The sequence below is a fragment of the Eumetopias jubatus genome, unplaced genomic scaffold, assembly GCF_037043125.1.
Source record: "Eumetopias jubatus isolate StellerSeaLion01/CBP00866 unplaced genomic scaffold, mEumJub1_p1.0 scaffold_5, whole genome shotgun sequence".
Classification (NCBI taxonomy): Eukaryota; Metazoa; Chordata; class Mammalia; order Carnivora; family Otariidae; genus Eumetopias; species Eumetopias jubatus.
Window position 1 is genome coordinate 40,395,855 of NW_028274811.1, and position 17,996 is coordinate 40,413,850.

Sequence of the window (17,996 nt, forward strand, 5' to 3'; positions counted from 1 at the left end):
GCTCCATTCCTTTGTGATGAGACAAAAAAAAGTTTCTACATGTTTGATGAATAATTAAGAGCTGAAGAAAAAAAGATGCAATTTGGAATTTAAGGAAAAGTACTCACACTCGCTGGCCTGTCTGGCTGTCACGCCCTTGCGTCCTCCGCTCCCACCACCCGCTGGAAACCTGTCCCTAAGCGGCAGAGGGGTGGGGAGGCGGGCGTGGGCATGGGGGCTTCCGGAAGCCTAGGCCCTAGGACACGCAGCCCGGCCGGGACCGCAGCTCTGCACGTTAGTCCCCAGCACTGTGCAAGGCTAGAACAGGAGGAGGAAACCAGTCCACAATCCCTGCAGGACAGGAAAAGAAGGGGAAATCTCAACATGGAAAAAATTCTACAATGAAAAGTAAGAAAAGCCAAAAAGAAAAGCGAGGCTAAAACCAGAATATGAAGTAGAGCCTGAAGATGAAGGAAAATCGGGTGAGGAAGAAAAGCTGAAAGTGGAGGGGAAGTCAGGGCATGAGGGAAAGTTCCAGAATGACGGACAGCCAGATGATGAGGGACTGCTAGTTGATGAGGGACAACCAGAAGATGAGGTAAAGCAAGAAAAGCTGGGCAAGTCCAAAAATGAGGGAAAATCACTATGTGAGAGCAAGCCAGAACCCCAGGCAAAGCCTGAAAGTCAGCAGTGGGCTGCAAAAAAGCACCTGGCTGAAGATTACATGCCCAGGAAAGCAAAAAGAAAAATGGACAGGGGTACCCCTTGATTCCCCCAAGGACTATCAAGATGACTTACAGGAAAGGCAACTTGGGATACAAAAATAATGATTGGAGGAGACACATGCACCCTGATGTTTATAGCAGCATTATCAACAATAGCCAAATTATGGAAAGAACTCAAATGTCTATTGCCTGATGAATGGATAAAGAAGATGTGGAATGGGGTGCCTGGGTGGCTCAGTCAGTTAAGCATCTGCCTTCGCTCAGGTCATATCCCAGGATCCTGGAATTGAGCCCCACATTGGGCTCTCTGCTCAGTGGGGAGCCTGCTTCTCCCTCTCCCTCTGTTTGCTGCTCCCCCTGCTTGTGCTCTTTCTTTCTGTGTCAAATAAATAAATAAAATCTTAAAAAAAAAAAAGAGGTGGTGTGTATATACAATGGAATATTACTCAGCCATCAAAAAGAATGAACGCTTGCCATTTGCAATGACATGGATGGAACTAGTGTGTATTATGCTAAGTGAAATAAGGAAATCAGAGAAAGACAAATACCATATGATTTCACTCATACGTGGAACTTAAGATACAAAACAGATGAACATAGGGGAGGGGGGAAGAGAAAGAGGGAAGCAAACCATAAGAGACTCTTGACTATAGAGAACAAACTGAGGGTAACTAGAGGGGAGGTGGCCAGGGGTGGGCTAAATGGGTGATAGGTATTAAGGAGGGCACCTGTTGAGATGAGCACTGGGTGTTGTATGTAAGTGATGAATCACTAAATCTTACTCCTGGCACCGATATTACACTATATGTTGTTAACTAACTAGAATTCAAATAAAAACTTCAAACAAAAGAAAAAAAGGAAAGGCACTTGGGCAGTGAGGAGATGATGAGAGAATGTGGAGATATGTCAAGGAAGAGCTAAGGAAAAAACAGAAAATGGGTAGTTTACATTGGATACAATAAGATGTACAAGATCCATTCTCCTCAAGGGGCAACAGGAGTCAGGGAAGTCAAGAATGGAGGTAAGGGCCAAAGGCGCTTACATGATATTCCATATCTTTAATGCCTTTGACATTCAACTCTGATTTCTCTGATGAGAATATTGCTGACCCTGCTTTCCCTGACAGGCATTTGCCAGACTACGTGCTTTAACCTTAAGTTGAAACTTTGCTTTAGGTATCACTCTTGTTACCAGCAGCCTTTTGACCCAACCACAGTGTTCTCTGTCAGTAGGACATTTTCACGCATTTGCGTTGAAGAGACAGTGATGCAACATTGTAAAATAACAATAAATAAGAAATGGTTTTCAGAACCACACACAAAAAAAGCACCCTGATAACCCAAACCCCAATTTTCTAAAATCTCCCACCCATTCATTTGAATTTAAATTTTGTGGTTTTCAGAAACATGGAGTGATTAACAAAGTATGCAGTGAATCACCTCGGGATTTAAAACATTCCTGAAATGAAATGGAGAAAGAGTCCTGATGCCAACGGGCAGCTGACCATCCTTCCAATATTGGGGCTCCTGGAATCTTCTTTTGGCTCCCTCTCCTCACAAAAGAGGCTCTCAGTTTCAAACCTCTTATTCATCATTTCAGGATGACCTGGGTGGCAGTGAGGAGCACTTTTCCAGTAAGAAGGTAACCAACTCCTCAAGCTTTCCTCATAGCAGAGATTCTTCAGAGCTACAGTCATCTTTAGGTTCTTTTGTTCTACCCTCACACCACTTCCACTCTTGGGAATACTATCTATTTGGGCTAGATTTGGCATTCATCAGAGCATATTACACAGGCACCAATTCTGTGAGGTGCTAAACTGACAGAGTGTATTCTTGGGACTCATTTCATATGATCTGACAGAACAGATAAAAAATAAAGAGTTAGTACTGGTATGTCATTATTTAGAAGACATTTTCACAGAGAAAGCTAAGAAATCAATGCTGATTGAAATCTTGCAGTGACTTTGACAGATTTTAAACAGCAAATGCTTTGATTTGTTTTAGATATTGTGGTTTAGAACATAATAACAAAATGAAAAAGAAGACTTATGTCTTGACTTCTTAATTTCACTTCAGAATGTGTTGGGGGTGTCATTACATGCTGAGTAGGCTTAAAATCTGTTGGTGAGGTCAATGTGCAAGAGATGTTGACTTTTCTTGTACCTTTGAAATTACCTAATAATACAACTACATCATTGTAATGACATAAAAATGCAAGACCAGCTATCATTAACTATAGAACTTATCACTATACTCAAAATTGTTCTAAACCTTACACACACACACACACACACACACGAATTACCTCTAACTCTTACAACAATTGTACAGTGTAATTTTATGACCCCTGTTTTGCATATTGGGAAGCCAAGGCAGAGAGAAAATAAATGACTTGCCCAAGGCAACATAGCTAGTAACTGGTGAGTCAAGATTTGAACCCACATCTACCATAACTCAAAGCCAGGCTCATTTCCTTATGTTGTGTAGTTGCAAAGACAGGAATAGAAACAAATTTCCTGACTCCCTGTTCCATTCTCTTTCTATTAAACTATGATGGATTAAATTTTCTAATCTGTAACAATAATGTAGCTTGAGCTTGCTTTCCATAGGCACTCATTTTACTAAACCACTGGAAAGAAACAAAGCACAGACCTTGAAAACAATGATTACACTTTTAGAGGAAATAAGTTATTTCACACACAAAAAATGAAAATACTCTGGCTTTAATGGCATTCAGAATATTGACATCATCATCAAATTGGCTAGCCTTATTTCAGTTTTCTGGAAGAATCTTTAAAAGAGCTTTGATCCCATAAAGTCCCAAACTTTCCCTCTGTGGATGTGGAGACCCTTTGGAGTACTGGAATCAAACCGTTTGGCTCTGGCTTCAATCATTTTTGCATAATTTTTCAGGTATTAGAGTAGAATAAGCTGGTAGACAAAAGGCATTACTTGTAAAATGGAAGAAGGAACTAAGGAGAAGATAACTAAGGAGAAGATACTTTCTCTGGAAAAATCTTACATTGATTATTTATATTTATATTTTTAAGTATTTAATTCTTTATTTTCTTCCTGAGAGAGTAAATAATGAGTCACTATTGGAGTAAACTTAATTTAGGGGGAAATTGATTGAGCCACATTTTTCAAACAGTAATTTGGGGAGTGATGGGCTGTAGAAAGTTAAAGTTTGAGCCTCTAATGTTTATGATTACAATGTTTGGTTAGACTAAAACATAAGGCTTTGGAAAGAAAATGTCCTTCAGATTGAGAATTTTTGAAAGTAGTTATGTGCAAGCTTTGATTTCACATAGTTTCTGCCTTTATCAATGTGTGATGGAAGCAGTGTATGGAGTTAAATAAAAAGTGATCTTCCTCAAGTACCACCTCTGCCTCTCCCATCTAAATTGTGTGCTCTTGGGAAAGTCATTGTCCTTTTTCAGGATTTTGGCTTCACCATGTACTCAGTGTTAAAATCTTGCTGGGTTATCTCTTTGAGTTGTTCACTCTAACTTTTACATGAGTCCGTGGCACTGAATTGAGACCCTTCAAAACACCTGCAGATGGAAGCACTAAGAATTCTAGCTTCTCTTACTCTCAGCAACTTTCTCCAGATGTGGGAATCTGTAAGTCTCTACCTGACTAGTAGGATAACTCATCTGTCTTCTTTCCTCCCCTCCCACTTATGAAGGGAGCCCAGTTAGAAACATGTTTGTCTGCAAAGTTATATGTCTGGTCTTGGTGAAGAATTCAGTTCTTACAAAGGAGTATGGAGTGTTAAACTTTAATAGAGTTCTTGGACTCAATCTATTGCCTTTTGGGGGAGGTATCATGAAAACATATCAGAACTGTGGAAATAGACATTATCTGTTCAGATCTGCCATCTTGACAGGATGCTAAAGGATGGAAACTAAATTGATGTGGTATATTAAGTCTAGCATGACCTAGAACAACTGGTTTTGTAATGTTGGTTGTTGTTGTGGGTGTCACCAAGTATATAAAAAGTGAGCTGCATCTCTATGGGTTCAGTCCTAGAGCACCGGCTGGTGAGCAATGCACAGAGCCGACTTGTAATAGACTTACATCATCTTCAACATGAAGATAGCCAAAGTGCCAATGCTTCTGACCCTGGCCCTTTGCCTCATACAAGGTGAGCAATTTGCATGTAATCTAAGCCTCTTCCACACATGGCAAAGCCCTGGGCAGGGACTTGTCTCTCTCCCCCTACTCCTCAAATATGTGTATATATGTAAGTATGTTTGTGTGATTATATGTATGTGTGTATGTATAGTCTTGAAATATCTTACGAGACACAGAGTTTTGAAGAATTATATATGTGGCTTAATAACTATGTTGTTAACTTTAGAAATGGCAAATAGTTTGACATAATCTGAATTTTTATCCATGAGAAATCCTTCTATTAATTCTGTATTGGTTCTGAAAGCTAATAGATTCTTCTTCATCTTCCTCTCACCAAGCATATTAATTCATACTGTTGGGAATTATATATACTGTACATATAGATGATACTAAGCATATCAATTCATGCTGATAGGAATTATGTGTATAATAGATATTTAAAACTTAGATGTATATTTTATAAATAATAATACTATATTTATAAACTATTAAAAATCAAATTTAATCATCTATTCTTATTTTAAAGTAGTAGTGCCTTCTAGCATATTTTATTTTTGTGTTACCAAATCCTAAATGGATTGAAAGCATATCTCTTAAAAGGTAAAGACTTTTGTGGGAAGTAGAAGGTAGTTTTTTGTATTTGTTATTTGAATTTGAAGGGAACATGAATTTCCTAGGCTCAATCTTGTTCTGAAGCATTTGTATTTTTTTAAAAGAAAATCTCAGAGATGGAGAGTCAGGAGATCATTATATATAAATGATGCCCACTTTCCTAAAATAAGTGCATAAGTACAAAAGGGAGTCTGTTAATGAAAGAGTATAATAGCCTATGATTTTAATTAATCTCGATTTTTGTCAGATCTTTGAGTTTTGTAGATCTAATAAGGAGACAAGTTTGCCAGAATTCAGAAACTTTCATTTTATGTGCATATATGATATAAACTTTATGCTACATTATACTTTTAAATTATAATTGACATGATGTATTTGTTATATTATAATTTTAAAAGAGGTCTGCCATACTTTGCTTTGAAAGGATCTCTTTGAAATTAGATATTTTGAAGGGGATTAGAAAGTACATGAGTATTGTTTTCCAAAGTAATTAGACTTTTATGAGTGACTAGACCTCTGTGAGTACATGTACTGATTTCCTGGGGCAATGCCCCCATTTTATTTGCCATGGTAAATTTTAACATGTTCAAAAGCAATTTGTGGTTTTATAACATGCAGTCATTAAAATAAGCAAGGCACTACACTGAGTGAATTGTTATTTGTTGAATATTTTACATTCCCTTAACTTAGGTTTCTGTATTTTTGTCCCAGGTGCTGCCAGTGAGGATGAAAATCAGGTTAGTCCTGCTTTTTCTGTTCATTGAATCCATTCCAAAATCTCTAAGGAAAAATGGCCTGTGACCAACACCTTCACATTAATAATACAGACATATGATACTGATAGGTACTAATAGCTTTTGTTAAAAACACAGAAACAGGTCTTTATGAAGGAAGACATGAATCACACACAGACACACAAACGCACACACATACACATCAATGTATTAATGATGATGGATGCCTGCAAGAGCCAATCTACCGTGCTAAAGGAGTGCTTTCAAATTCCATAAACAAAGCAGTGAATTAGTATTGTTCGATTTAATAGCCGAAAAAGTCATAACAAACATAGAAAGCAGAAATAAGTGTCCTTGTGATCATTGTGTATGAAGGGGTTGTTTGTACCTTGTATATGGTCATTGTCTATATTTCATTCAGTAAACATTTTCTGAGTATCTATCATTTGCCAGACCCTGTTTGAGTTGTTGGGGATATTGGAAAATAAAGAAAATAGACAAGAACCTTCCCCTTGTGGAGCTTACATATTAGTGGAGGAAAACAGATAAGTTAATAAGTAAATTAGTAAAATATATAGCACATTAAATGATGATTAATGCTAGGAGGAAAATGAAGCAGAATGGAAGATAGGAATTCCTGGGGATGAGGTGGTATCAGTTCTTCTTAGGATACTCAAGTAAATATTCTCTGAAAAGATAGTATTAGACCAAGGATCTGAAGGTAGTAAGTCCTGAAGATTTTTGCAGGTGACAGCAGATCAGGGAGAAGAATCTGGGATAATAGAGGCCTTGACTCAGGAGGGTGCTTAGAGATCTTTTGTTTGAACAATAAAAGAAACATTTCTCTAGAAGTTAATTTTTTTATCTATTTGGAAAAAAAAAAGTCCAGAGCCAAATACACACACACACACACACACACACACACACACACACACACACACCTATGCCATTAATTCAGCACTTAAAATAGTGCTAGGTGTATAGCAAATGTGTGCTATGTCTCTTAAAAGCCATGAACATTAAAATAATAAACCAGTAAAACAATGCTTTTCTATAATGAAACTCTTAGAACTATTGTTAAAATGCTCTCTCGTTATATTTTAGTGTAACATTTTTTTAAAGAAACATTTCAGGAATGTTCTAGAAAATTTCATCATAGTTTATATAATTTCATCTAAATTTGCTGTGTAAGGAGAGGTTCAAAAACCTTTATAAAATAAGTAGGGTAGTAGAGTAGAGTAGAAAAAAAGTTGGATTGGGGGAATCAAAGAGCATGCTTACTTGCATGTTTCATACTGGCAAAAAGAAGAGTATTGTGTAAATCTCACTGTTCATGAAGCCATAATTTTCTTTTTCAGTCTTTGATAATGGGTGGTGATTCTGGTGGATATTTTTAATTTTGCAACTGTGACTTTTTATACCATTAAACTTTATTTCACTGGAAAATAGTTTAAAAATAAATTTAACCACCCTTTATGTTGGCATAAGCAAGAATACAAAGAAATAAATATGTCTCTGGAAATATTTCTTACAACAGTCTTTGTATATTTCATCAGAAGTGATGAAAGAAGTCTTTGTATGTTTCATCAGAAGTGAAAACTATTGATTTAGTCTTTCTTATGGTGCTGGAATTTTTGTTCTCCAAATTCAGTAGCTTGAGTTCTTACTAGTGCCAGAAAAGCATGTTGAATGTAATAAACATGAGCCAGCACAGCACAGGAAAGCACCGTAGTGCCCTGCAAGGATCTTTACCATATACCTAAATTTATCATCGCAGAAGAGTTATTATAATAGCCAAAAGGAGCTTGTTAGTGCCCTAACACAGAGTGGGGGTGATGCCAGCTCCTGGGGGATTTTACTATGCTGCTAAAGGAGGGTGGGTAGAAGACAATGGGCCAGTAAAGGAAGGAGTTTGGTCCTAGAGGGCTTTAGTTTTTCTGGGACATGTGGAGAAAACACAAACAACAGCAACAATAACAAAACAAAACAAAATGGAAACAAGCCAAAAGACTGCAAGTAAACGCTTGCTAAAAAGTGATCTCCCCACCTCAGGATGCCTTTTTGGTGTAGATCTGCTCCTCTTTTAATGCTCTCTCATGGTTCGGTAATGGAGAGGACATTCCTTCTTTCCCAGGGAAAACCCACCTCTTACTTTTCAATTTGTATGGCCTTTTCCTGTTTGCCAAGAGAATACATTGGATTATTTCATCACTCAGAAAAGCAGCATTGAGTTCTATCTTAACTAATTATAATTAATCTTAACCTTCTCTCTGGGTCTTGGTTGTCCATCTGTAAAAAAAAAGAAAAAAAAAGCGGGTCTTTCTAGAAATTATGCATTCATGTCATTGTGACACTGGAGAAGTCCAATTCAGGAATTATCCTCATTGGTAATGTTGTTTTTCAACTGACTGCTGAAAACTATAAAAAGCTTCATTCTAGTATTTCATGAATCTTTGTTTTCAATGCTTTCTTTTAAAAAAAAAAAGATTTTATTTATTTATTCATGAGAGACAGAGAGAGAGAGAGGCAGAGGCAGAAGGAGAAACAGGCTCCCCGCTGAGCAGGGAGCCCAATGCGGGACTCGATCCCAGGACCCTGGGATCATGACCTGAGCTGATGGCAGATGCTTAACCGACTGAGCCACCCAGGTGTCCCGTTTTTAATGCTTTCTTAAGACCTGCCTCACAAGGGATATGTTTCTATCATAAAAAACACTAGGCTCCTCTCTGATTCTATGACAAAGTATTATCTAGACTATGTAGAATCAGTTATATCCGGCAAGCTAAGCAGTAACTTGCAATGTTGGCATAAGATACTGTAAAGTCAGAGACTAGACAGATCTCAAGAGGCCCCAGTCGTCAGACTGTTGCCAGAAATTATTGCTGGGCTACTCAGATAAGATCACTGGGTGGTGATAATAATTTGAGAGATATTTTAGTAGGTCACCCCACTGGCAAAATTTCCCAGGGCTGGTCTCTGATATTATTTATTTATTCTTCTTCACCATTAATCATTCTGCAAGTGCTACCAACTGCCTCCCATGTTTAAGAGGCTAGGTGAAGTACATCATTATCCATTCGATGGTAAGCACAGTTTAGGCAAAGATGCTTCCACTTTATTGCTATATCCATGCACCTAGCTATATCTGTGTCACCTAGCAAAGTAAATTAATACTGTAATGAAGTTTTGTTGACTGATTTAATGATTATTATAAAGATATAAGAGGCTGGACAGAATTCTTTTTTTTATTTCAATTATTTAACATATAGTGTATTATTAGTCTCAGAGGTAGAGTTCAGTGATTCATCAGTTGTGTGTAATACCCAGGGCTCATTATATCACATGCCCTCTGTAATGCCCATCACCCTGTTACCCCATTTTTTTGGCAAAATCAAAATAAAACCAAAAAACCACATAACTTAGATTCCAAAGGCTTGCTCTAAAGGCCCACTGGATTTTCTAAACTAATAGGGAGTATAACATATTAAATCAGTACTTGAGAGATAGTGCAAATGCGCCATTGATTTTAAGAGTGACATATAGCAAGCTTTCCATAAAATATATTGACTTAACCTTTTCAGCAAGCTTTTTGTGTTCCTTTGGCAGTAATTATTATTGACCTACTGTGTACTAGGTATTTTATATGTGTCATATTCCAATAATAGTAATCACAGTAATAATAAAACAGGAGACGGAAGAAGGAGGGAGGCTAATGTAATTATTGATTATCTACTATGTGTCAGGCACTTTGAAAGTTATACATACTTATAATATTTAATCCTCACAATACATGGGGAACATAGGAAATTATAGCCTCTATTTTTACAGATAGGATAATTTAGCCATTGAGAAGTTAACTTGCTATGGCTATTGGGCTTGTAAACTACAACCCTGGAATATAAGGTCAAGTCTTTCCATTTCACTAATTGTTTTTGGAAGAAAGCTTATTAAGTAGATGGACAGTCCAGTCATTGTTTTTGTTTATGTTATTTGTGTCGATTGAGTGAATGGCTTCTATACAAAGCAGGTACTGGTCTTTAAATAATATTGCTGGGGCACCTGGGTGGCTCAGTCGTTAAGCACCTGCCTTCGGCTCAGGTCATGGTCCCAGGGTCCTGGGATCGAGCCCCACATCAGGCTCCGTGCTCAGCAGGAAGGCTGCTTCTCCCTCTCCCACTCCCGCTGCTTGTGTTCCTGCTCTCGCTGTCTCTGTCTCTGTCAAATAAATAAATAAAATCTTTAAAAAAATAAAAAATAAAAATAAATAAATAGTATTGCTCAAGGAAGTTCTTAGAAGGTAAAGTCTTACTTTGATGAGATTTCAGTAAACACGCTTTTTTTCATCTTTTCCTTAGGAAACATGCGATGAGTATCAGGCATTAATGAAAAATGGAAAATTATTTTGTTCCCAAGATAAAAAACTTTTTCAGAGCCCTGATGGAATAGCCTTCATCAATAGATGTGCCACGTGCAAAATGATATTGTGAGTAAAATTCCTCTTTAATTGTTTGAGTTCCCAGCTATTCTCTGGACCAGTAAATGTATTCTTTTTATATTCTGTCAAATGTATTTTTCTAACTCTAAAAGATTAAATAAAAATGCTTAGCAGATCACTCTGATACCTCTTAATCAGGTGAAGTTGGATAAGTGCCACCTACCTGAAAAGATTTTAACAATCGCTCAAATGGTGTTCCAAAGCATTCCAGAGGGTATGTAGCACTTAATAGACTTTTGAGGAAGTAGTTCCAATTTGAGTTTCCTGACTCTGGGAAAAAAAGAATTCTTGGGTCTGTTAAGCCCTGACTCTGTTGTGCCCTTGGGACTGAGAAAAGCCCCCCGGGGGAAAGATGCCAAACTCTCCTTATGGCAGCCAACCAGTAGAAAGACTTAAGCAGGACATATCCTGATCCTGTGAGCTGCCAGCGTCTGTACACATTTCAGATTATGCTAGGATAACATAGTCTAAAGAACTGATTTTAGCTTGCACCTCCCTGCAGCTCAGGAAGGGTGAGTGTCCTGGAGGTTTACTGACATCTATGCAATGCTTCTTTGCTTCTTTCCTTCTCTTCAGTGACACCCAAAGGTGAAAAAAGGCTTGTTATCCATCGAAAATCCTCAAATCAGAGTGTTCTAATCTGTTTTTGAACAAGGAGGTCATCTTTAATTTTTGACCACCATCAAAACTTCAACACTGATACCAAGCCAATGCTAAGCTTATCCACTCAAGATAATTATGTTGTTATAATTAGCTTTTTAAATGCCAGGGAGTATGTTTCAGGGGATTTAATTTGACCTAGTCAATAATATTGGGTTAATGAAGCTGTGATCACACATGCTGCGCCTAGTGAAGAAATCGTAGAAGATGAAGGAAGAAGGGCAAGATTTAGGGGGTGGGGATGAGGGAGACCCAGGGCAAGCTGAGCAATTTTTTCTTATTCTCTTGAAAGCTGAATGTAAACCAACAGAGATATTATTTACTATAAAGCTTCCTTCTTGTTATATAGGGTGTCTTGAAAGGGGACTGAAACTATGAATATAATACATTTACTGAAAAATAATTTAAAATAAAAATAAACTGCCTTGAGACATACAAGACAGGTTATTTATCTCTTTGACGTCACTAACTCAATTATAGTTTTTGTTACCTATTTAAATTATGTTGGAATAGTCTTGGTTTCTTAAACTGGAAAAGACATGTACAAAGCATAAAAGCTCTCCTTAAATTTCTGAATTTGCTCTGTGGGACCTTACAGTTTAGAACCAGAACCAAAACAAGCAGATAGATTTTGGTTCAGTGTGAATATGGTATTTCCAAGACACTATCCCAACGATGTAGAGATGGCTTTTAGAGTTGGTTACCACCTGGAGGTTGGAAGCTTTTAAAGGGGTCGGGGAGTAGTCTGTTGGTTGTGCGGTTAAAGGTAGGGATTCTTGCCTCTTGTAGAGCCATGTCTGAGATATTTTTCAGCACTGAGGAGAGACTTATGGTGCCTGAGCTAATTTCTGCACGTACCACCCCCACATGTGATATACTAGATTGAGCTGAGGCAAAGAGTCAAAATTAAGGTTGACACGTATGCAAATCTTTCCCCCAAACTGGGAAAGCATGTCTAAGCTATGCTACTTCCTGCTCTCTTCCAGGGAAAAAGACGCAAAATCCCAGAAAAGAGCCAGCTATTTAACAAGAGCCTCCCGGGCCACTGACCCAGAAAAGGTGAGATTATTTGAAGTCAACTTGTTGTAATTGCTTTCAAGATTATGTTTGACTCTATTTAGAGCTATCTGTTTATTTCCTAATTACTAGGTCATACCTATTGTGAAGCCAACTACTTAGAAGGGAGGGAACATGGCTTAGTCCAGGGGTAGGCTAAATCTCTGGTACGTCTTGTCCGTATGCCCAACCCATGACCCAACTCTCAGAAAACATTCTGGGCACTGACAGACACTAAGAGGTGGAGTAAGTCAGTGTGATGTCTGCCTTCCATGGTCATTTCTCATTCCTCCTGTCCTGTCTCAGCTTCAACAAAAACCTTCATGGAATTATCAGAACTAATTTCAAATGTCAGAATTCTTACTCACTGTCTGTATCACTTGGACAATTTCTGTATCTCTGGGGTCTCATTTTTTTCATCTGTGAAAAGGAATGTGGATCAAATGAGAAACTAACTTTAAAAAGCCAAATACAGTGTTTAACATATGTTAGCAGGCATCTGATTCATTTTATTTCTTTTTTCTTTTTTTCTTTTACTTCCTACTGCATGTCCTTTCTGATACCTAGAGAGTTTCCCTAACTCAACTAGAGGTGCTTATTTATATCTATTTTGCACTTTGGAAAACAGGCTAATATTTGTTTGAGAAAAGTATTCTGTGGTAAAAAAATGGTTTTTAATAAAAAATGGAATAAAATGAAAGAAACCATAAAGATGCAAGCCCCACACAATGATTTCACTTTGTAATTTTTTTTATTTCTACGAAAAAATAAAAATACTAGACCCGGATTGAGGGAAATTTCTGGCCTACACTGTGTCACAGTAAGCTGTTGACGAAGCTGGGGGTTATCACTAGGAATCCTGACAACTATTCATATCACTCCAAGTCTCCTGGGTAGTTTCTTCTTTTAGTTCCTCCTCTCCTGTCCCTGACACATAATTAAAACGATCAGTCAGGGAGACACACCCAAATTACTGTAACATCCCTGGACTTACCAAGCTAAAATTTTCCCCATCAGTGTTACTTAGGAATGTCTGAGAATCTTAGCCTCCACAGTAAATCTACTCAACCACATTGTTTGCTTGAACTCAACTGGTTTCACTTTTAAAACAAGAACACAGTCACCACTCAATTCGTCAGTCACCGCAAATCCTTTATCTGAGCAACAGCGAGCAGCTTCTGTGCTCTACAAAATCTCTGAAGATCAGAAAATTTCCTGGTAAGTTCCAATCCTGCCTTTAGCTGTCACATTTAGAGAGAGGCTCATTCACTAAGATCTATTCTCCTTCTCCACCCTCTCCTCCGCATCTTTTTCCTTCATGAGAAACTGATCAGTGATGTTTTAAGATATAAAACATAAGCCAATGACAAATGAAAAAATGAAATACACGTACATACCAATTCTTTTTATTGTTATGTTAATCACCATACATTACATCATTAGTTTTTGATGTAGTGTTCCATTATTCATTGTGCATAACACCCAGTGCTCCACGCAGAACATGCCCTCTTTAATACCCATCAGCGGGCTAACCCATCCCCCACCCCCTCCCCTCTAGAACCCTCACTTTGTTTTTCAGAGTCCATCGTCTCTCATGGTTCGTCTCCCCCTCCGATTTACCCCTCTTCATTCTTCCCCTCCTGCTATCTTCTTCTTCTTCTTCTTTTTTTCTTAACATATATTGCATTATTTGTTTCAGAGGTACAGATCTGTGATTCAACAGTCTTGCACAATTCACAGCGCTCACCATAGCACATACCCTCCCCAATGTCTATCACCCCATACATACCAGTTCTAACAAAACTATTTCTAAATATTGCTAGTCAGATGTAAATGTTGAATTTTAATCAAATAAGATTTTTAAGAAATAAAATTTTGGAATTCTAAGACATTATACCTTTCTGTTATCATTTTATGCCTGAGTTATAATTTTTACCTTTTAAGTCCCTATGATTACTTGTTTTGCTACCTAGGAATATACTTACTTACAAATTAAGGTAGTCCATATTTGGCTGCAGGCCCTTTGGGTAATTTCTGTTTAGACTTTTACTTGTTTGTGTTTGAATGGGTTCATGTTATTACATTGTTTTTGTTGTTACTTTCCCCCATAAGAGAGAAAAATCTACTACTTTCTCTGCTTAGGTTCCTCCCATCAAAAATCAACCCTGATGCTCACTTTCAGAATAAGGTGCTCTTCCTGCTCAAGAATTTTCCTCCTACAGACAGCCTTTCTCACTTGCATCATCAATTTCTTCTTCACTAGTATGGCATTTTTTCACTTTCCAACTCTAATATCCAATCCATTTACAACTCTCATTGGTATTGTCTCCAAAGTCTATCTCAAATATGACTTCTTTTCACCATTTTCATTTCTATCACCCATAGTCCAATTCCTCATAATCTTTAATGTATTTGGTCCATGTAGAGAATTTTATTTTTTAAATTGATTGATTCCTTTATTCAATGTTTCTCGTTGATGTAGGTTGCCAACTATGTAGGATATTAAGTTCTTATGTGTGTATATGTGTGCTTCTGAGTTCCCTATTCTGTTCAGATGAGCTCATTGCTTTAATAACTAATAAGGCAGGTCCCCTTTCTTAATTCATCTTTTTCCAAGTTCACTTACCTATACATAGACATATATTTTCCCATATACTAGAAATAAAAAGTTTATTGAGTTAATGTAAAATCCAACTTGAGTTTGGGAACCCAAAGTGATTAGGGATACAAAGAATTTATCAATTAATTTGAGTAAAATTGACCTTTTTATAATATTAGCCTGCCCAACTCAAGAACACAGAATACCTTATCATTAATTCATAATAATTTCTGTCTACTTTATGAAATCTATTAAGTATTCTCCACAGATTTTTATAATTTTTGCTAATACCTAGAAAATTTGTCATTTTATTGATATTTTGTTTGGTATTTTGTTTATAGTATTTCTATCTGGTTATTGTTGGTATAGACAATTTCTATTGATTTCTACAGGTTGATCTTACATTGAACAGCTTTATGATATCTTGTGTTGATTCTGATAGTTTATTAATTCTATCATTTTTTTTCTTGGTAGTTGATCACATTATCTGCATAAAAGGAGATAATAGGTGTTTTATAACTTCCTTTTCCATTTTCTCACTCCTTTATTTCTTTTTCTTTTCTTATATCATTGGCCAGGATCTAGAATTCCATAGTTAAATAGTAGTGATGATAATGAGTATCAGCTTGCCCTCTCTTCATATATTAAAAGGAATATATCTAGAGTTTCTCCATTAACTATGCTTACTGTAGGTGTTTTATAAATAAACTTCAGCAAGTTTAGAAAATTCCTTTCTGTTCTTAATCTCCCGAATCTGTTTTGATCATTACCAAATGTCTTTTCTACAACTGTTAATATAATTTTCTGATTTTTCTCTTTCAGTCTATTAATGTAATAAATTTCTTGATAAATTTGCTTATGTTAAACTACTAATGTTTTCTTAGGGTAAATAATACTTAACCATAATACATTTTTAATACACTGTTGAATTTGGATAGTTAGTATTTCTTTTTTTTTTTAAGATTTTATTTATTTATTTGAGACAGAGAGAATGAGAGAGAGAAAGAGCACATGAGAGGGGGGAGGGTCAGAGGGAGAAGCAGACTCCCCGCTGAGTGGGGAACCCGATGCGGGACTCGATCTGGGGACTCCAGGATCCTGACCTGAGCCGAAGGCAGTTGCTTAACCAACTGAGCCACCCAGGCACCTGGATAGTTAGTATTTCATTTAGAAAATTTGAAACTATTTTCATAAGTAAAACGAGTGTATACTTTTCTCTTTTTAATTATTCTTGTCTGGTTTTGAAATCAATATAAAATTACCCTGAGAGGTGGCACCTAAGGCTATGGCTGAATAAGGAGGTCAACAAATCCTTTATCCAAAAAACAACTATAAATTGAGACAAAATTGACCAAAACAACCGTTATAGTACTCTAGAAATTGAGTCACTCTGACTAGCCTATATCACTCTGACAAGCATTTATGCTTGAAAAACTGCTAAATTTTTAACTGGAACAATGGGGGGGCGGTCTGTGATGTTCTTGTTTAGGGATACTCCCATCTCATTCCTGTTGCTTGGTTGGTATGGAGGGTCTACCTTCCTAAGGCAGGCTATGAGGGTCAGGAACTGCACTGTCTTTATTAAAGTAATTTATAGTGGGCAACAATCATGTCCAGAGATGTTTTCAGTGGCTGTCATGATCTTCAATAAGAGTAAGGACAGTGGCCTGAAGTTGTAGCATGGTTGAGGCAAGCCTATTTCTGGCTGAGTCTTCACACATGGGCTGCAGAGAGCAAAGTGGGACCAAGCAATTCACAAAGTTTTAGCTGCATAAGACCATGCGCAAGCACTTAGAAAACACACATAAAGCAGCTCTTTCTGCCCACAGGTCCTGTCCTTGTACTTTAATAAAACCACCTTTTCTGCACCAGAAAAAAAAAAAAGGAAAAAGAAAACACATGTGAAAAAATCCCAGTGGAAAGCAAATGCTGGGGTAGATGTAACTATATCCTGAATTTTGAATGCCCTCCTCCATGCAATGGAAGCCTGAGGTGTTTGAGCCCAAACTGTATCTAATCATTGGCCAATCACTAAGTTATAGAGATAGAGAAAGAAAAACCTAGAGAGCCAGTCTTAAAAAAATAAAAGCTATAAATATTTTCATAACAGAAACATCAACAGCTATACACTATCGGACAGCAAGAAATCAGAGAGTTAGCACAGCCAAAGATGCAAATAAACAATAAAACAACAAAAATAATCTTTCTAGTGAAATCATTATCCAAAATTTCCGATCTTCAACAAAAATTATGAAATACGCAAAGTAACTGGAATGTATGACCCATAAGGGAAAGAAAAGCCAATGGAAACTATCTGAGTGTCTCTGGATGTTAGATTTCACAAAGATTTGAAGCAGCTATTTTAAAAATGTTCAAATACTAAAGAAAACCATAGTTGGATAATTAAAGGAAAGTATAATGACAATGAATAAACAAATAGAAATTTTCAGGAGATAGAGATGGAGATAGACAAAGGTATATATCTCAAATGAAAATTCTGGAGTTGACAAGCATAAGTCAAATAAAAAATTCAGTAGAGAGTTTCAAAAGCAGCTTTGAGGTTGCATAAGAAAGAATTAGTAAACTTGTAGAAAGACCAATAAAAGTTAACAATAGAAATAGAGAAAAAATATTGATGAAAAATAGAGTCACAGAGTCTCTGAGGTAGTAAGCATGCCAAAACATGCGCAAAGAAATACCAAAATTAAAGGGAGATAAAATAGACAGAAAAATTATTTCAAGAAATAATGGCCCCGAATGTATCATGTTTGATTTTAAAAAAAAATTACTCATTACATTCAAGAATTTCAGCAAGTCCCAAATAGGATAAACAAAAAGAGATTGAAACTTAGGCCTATCATGATCAAAATGTTGAAATCAAGAGAAAATTTTTAAAGTGGCAAAAGAAAAATGACACATTCTTTATACTGGTTACAATTAATGACTGGCTTCTCATCTAAAATAATGAAGGCCAGAAGACAATGGAATGGCATGCTCAAA

At 36.8% G+C, this 17,996-nt stretch overlaps 1 protein-coding gene and 1 pseudogene across 1 annotated transcript in view; both read left to right on the forward strand.

Moving 5' to 3' along the window:
• Positions 1–287: 287 nt before the first annotated feature.
• LOC114220995 (transcription elongation factor A protein-like 3) lies at positions 288–1,766 on the forward strand (annotated as a pseudogene).
• A 3,029-nt stretch (positions 1,767–4,795) lies between these two features.
• The window catches only part of SPINK5 (serine peptidase inhibitor Kazal type 5), a 73,500-nt gene continuing 60,299 nt past the window's right edge, over positions 4,796–17,996 (forward strand). The window contains exons 1-4 of the mRNA XM_088023175.1: positions 4,796–4,850; positions 6,164–6,189; positions 10,542–10,669; positions 12,328–12,400. Coding sequence (XP_087879301.1) covers positions 4,796–4,850; positions 6,164–6,189; positions 10,542–10,669; positions 12,328–12,400 — 282 coding nt within the window. The remainder of the gene's footprint in view (positions 4,851–6,163; positions 6,190–10,541; positions 10,670–12,327; positions 12,401–17,996) is intronic.